Source organism: Otolemur garnettii, unplaced genomic scaffold (genome assembly GCF_000181295.1).
Source record: "Otolemur garnettii isolate 467f Iridium unplaced genomic scaffold, OtoGar3 scaffold00025, whole genome shotgun sequence".
NCBI lineage: Eukaryota > Metazoa > Chordata > Mammalia > Primates > Galagidae > Otolemur > Otolemur garnettii.
Window position 1 is genome coordinate 19,225,269 of NW_003852420.1, and position 2,881 is coordinate 19,228,149.

A 2,881-nucleotide genomic window follows, 5' to 3' on the forward strand; every position below is an offset into this window, starting at 1 on the left:
AAAAAAAAAAAATCTTGTCTTTCATTTTGTCAGCGGCAGTATTTACTAAATAGTAACATTCTTTATTTGTAAAACAGGAAACACACGTGTGGTTAAGCAGTCGTCATTACAAAAATTTCAAGAGGAAATGGATGCAGTCATGAAGGATCCATACAAAGTGGTCATGAAACAAAGCAAGTTACCAATGTCTCTCCTCCACGATCGAATCCGGCCTCATGTAAGATGTAGGATATCATTGGTCATGGAATTTCTTTTTTTTTTTTTTTTTGACACAGAGCCTCAAGCTGTCACCCTGGGTAGAGTGCTGTGGCATCATAGCTCACAGCAACCTCCAACTCCTGGACTCAAGCGAGTCCTGCCTCTGCCTCCCAAGTAGCTGGGACTAGGGGTGCCCACCACAATGCCTGGCTATTTTTTGGTTGCAGCCATCATTGTTGCTTGGCGGGCCCGGGCTGGATTCGAACCCGCCAGCTCAGGTGTATGTGGCTGGCACCTTAGCCACTTGAGCCACAGGCACCTAGCCGGTCATGGAATTTCTTGAGCAAGCTCCATGCAGATCCTTTTCTAATATATTTGTCTGTTGTTTTTCTTAGAAAATAGTGACTTTAATGTAGCCATGATGAACTGGGATGTCTCTATTCACCTTTGTTCGAGACCTCACCTTTAATATGAATCACATTTTATCAAGGAGGTGCAGTAGTAGAGTGGATCAAAACATAGATTTTGGAGTGAGACCTGAATTTTAATCCTTGCTTTACCCTTTCTTGTGCTGTTAGATAGATTTCTCTATGAGCTTTACTGGTATAGATTACCCACCTCCTTGAGTGATTGGGTACAGATGAAATGTCTAGGAAGCAGTTGGCCCATGGTGAACACATAGCATAATAAGAGCTAAATCAATAATAGCTATTAGTAATATTATTTTTATTATTTATTTTGGTAAGCAAACTTGTTTAAGTGGTAGTTTCATCAGGGAAATGTAGAATTTGGATTGAATTGGTAGATCTTTGGTGTTGTGTACTTAAGCTTTTGTGAGATCCTTGCAGATTTCTCAGCTGAAAGAAAGGGTGCTCTTCACATTGGTTGTTGGTTACTGAAATTTGAAGTACAGTAAGGATTCAGTCTGGCTTGAGTGGAATGAATTTCACACAGAACAAAGAAGTGGCCTAATGTTTGCCTGCATGCTTTTACTTGCATTGAATAATAATTCCCAGAAATGTAGCCAGGACATAAGCTTCAGTTCCAGTATGAGGGGGGAGGGAAACACTGACATGCACACATGGATGAAACAGTTCAAAGAAGAGTGTTTACTTACAGAACAAAATAAAAACCAAGGCCTGCTTATTGCCTCAGGTTTTGTCAATTATGTTTTGTTTTGCGATGGACTAGAAGAATGGCACCTATTAGTGGAATGACTGTTTTCTTTCAGGGAAACACATGAGTGTAATTCATGAACCACAGACAAGTTGCTCATTTCCCTTGTTCTCTTTGTCAGTTCTCCCTAAAGCCATCTTTTAACCAACTGAATCCTGCTTATGAGAAGAACAGAGAGGTTCTATTATGGATTTATTGCTTTGTTGTCAGTTCTAGTTGTTCGCTGCTTCTAAAATTCAGTGTTTAAATATCTAATACATAGGATGAAGGATCTGGAATTGCGGGCAGTCAGCTTCTATTTTCATGCAGAAAGATACTCAGAGTAATTGATGAGTTTTCTGCTTTAGCCTTGAAAACCCTTATCTATTTCATTTTATTGTGATATCTATTACTTGTTAAAATTTAATTCTGAGATCATTCTTCATAGTGGAGTCAAATCATATATGCTTTTAACTTTTGCACATTCAGCTTTGTGTATGTTATATCTCTAGCAATGCAGTAAAAATACTGTGATTTACTTTGCATGTACTTTATTACATACTGCATTATACTTACTAAAGTGTGGCTTTATAGATATAAAACCTTGTATACTCCACTTTATAGGTTATTTGTAGGAACAATTTGGGTCACACTTGATTTTGGCTTTAGTTTTGACTAAAACTAAACTAAGTGATGGGTTAGAGAATCTGAGAAAATTATATTATTTTAAAGGTCTTTAGAAGTTGGAAGCAGGGATGTTTAGGGGGTTGCCCCACAGCTTTTAGTAGCTAGGACTTATTGGGAAGCTTGTACTGAGGGGAGAAGGAAGTTGTTTTGTTTTGTCCTTTAAGGATATTTCTGCTGCCTCTTAACATTCTTGTTATGTGATAGATCCTAACTCAAGCTTTGACTTTTATCCTGCTTCAAAAATTCCTGACTCTAACTCCTTTATAGGCACATCAAGTTCTAGTTAGTATCAGGTTCCTTTTTATCACATCTAAACTATGATTTTGGACTTTTGCTAGATGTTTTTCATCTGAAGACTTTCCATGTGTGTTTAATAAAAACGTTACCTAAATTAGAGAAAATGTTATCTGAAACTAAAATACATCTTACAAAACAAGCAATTTCTTTTAGGCATGAAAGAAATTAACTTCCAAGAAAAAGTTGGCATTTATAGTTGGTTTAAAAAACACACAAATTTAAGTATGATTGTCCTTGACAAAATCTGTGAATTTGGCGAATTCTGTGCACTTGTTTGAAAGCTCAAAAAAAAAATGGCAGAAAAGATAAGTTAATTTTCATCATTGTAGTCTTAATTACATTTGACTGAAGTGTATGATAAAGAGTTTTTGGCAAGTCTTAACACAGCTATTCATATTTGCTTTGATTATTTGTGTTACTTTTGTATTCTCCAAGGAAGCTTACAGAGCTTCGGCATAGGGGAGCAAGTGCTTGTTGTGCTATTTAAACAAGCACTGCTCGTTTGAAACCAGGCTGAATCCATGCTCCTGTGGATCTTGGTGTG

General features: G+C 37.0%; 1 protein-coding gene across 1 annotated transcript in view; it reads left to right on the forward strand.

Annotated features, from left to right (window-relative positions):
• Positions 1 to 2,881, forward strand: part of GNL2 (G protein nucleolar 2) — a 30,590-nt gene that overhangs the window by 5,050 nt on the left and 22,659 nt on the right. The window contains exon 4 of the mRNA XM_023512265.1: positions 78 to 238. Within this exon, the coding sequence (XP_023368033.1) occupies positions 78 to 238 (161 nt within the window). The remainder of the gene's footprint in view (positions 1 to 77; positions 239 to 2,881) is intronic.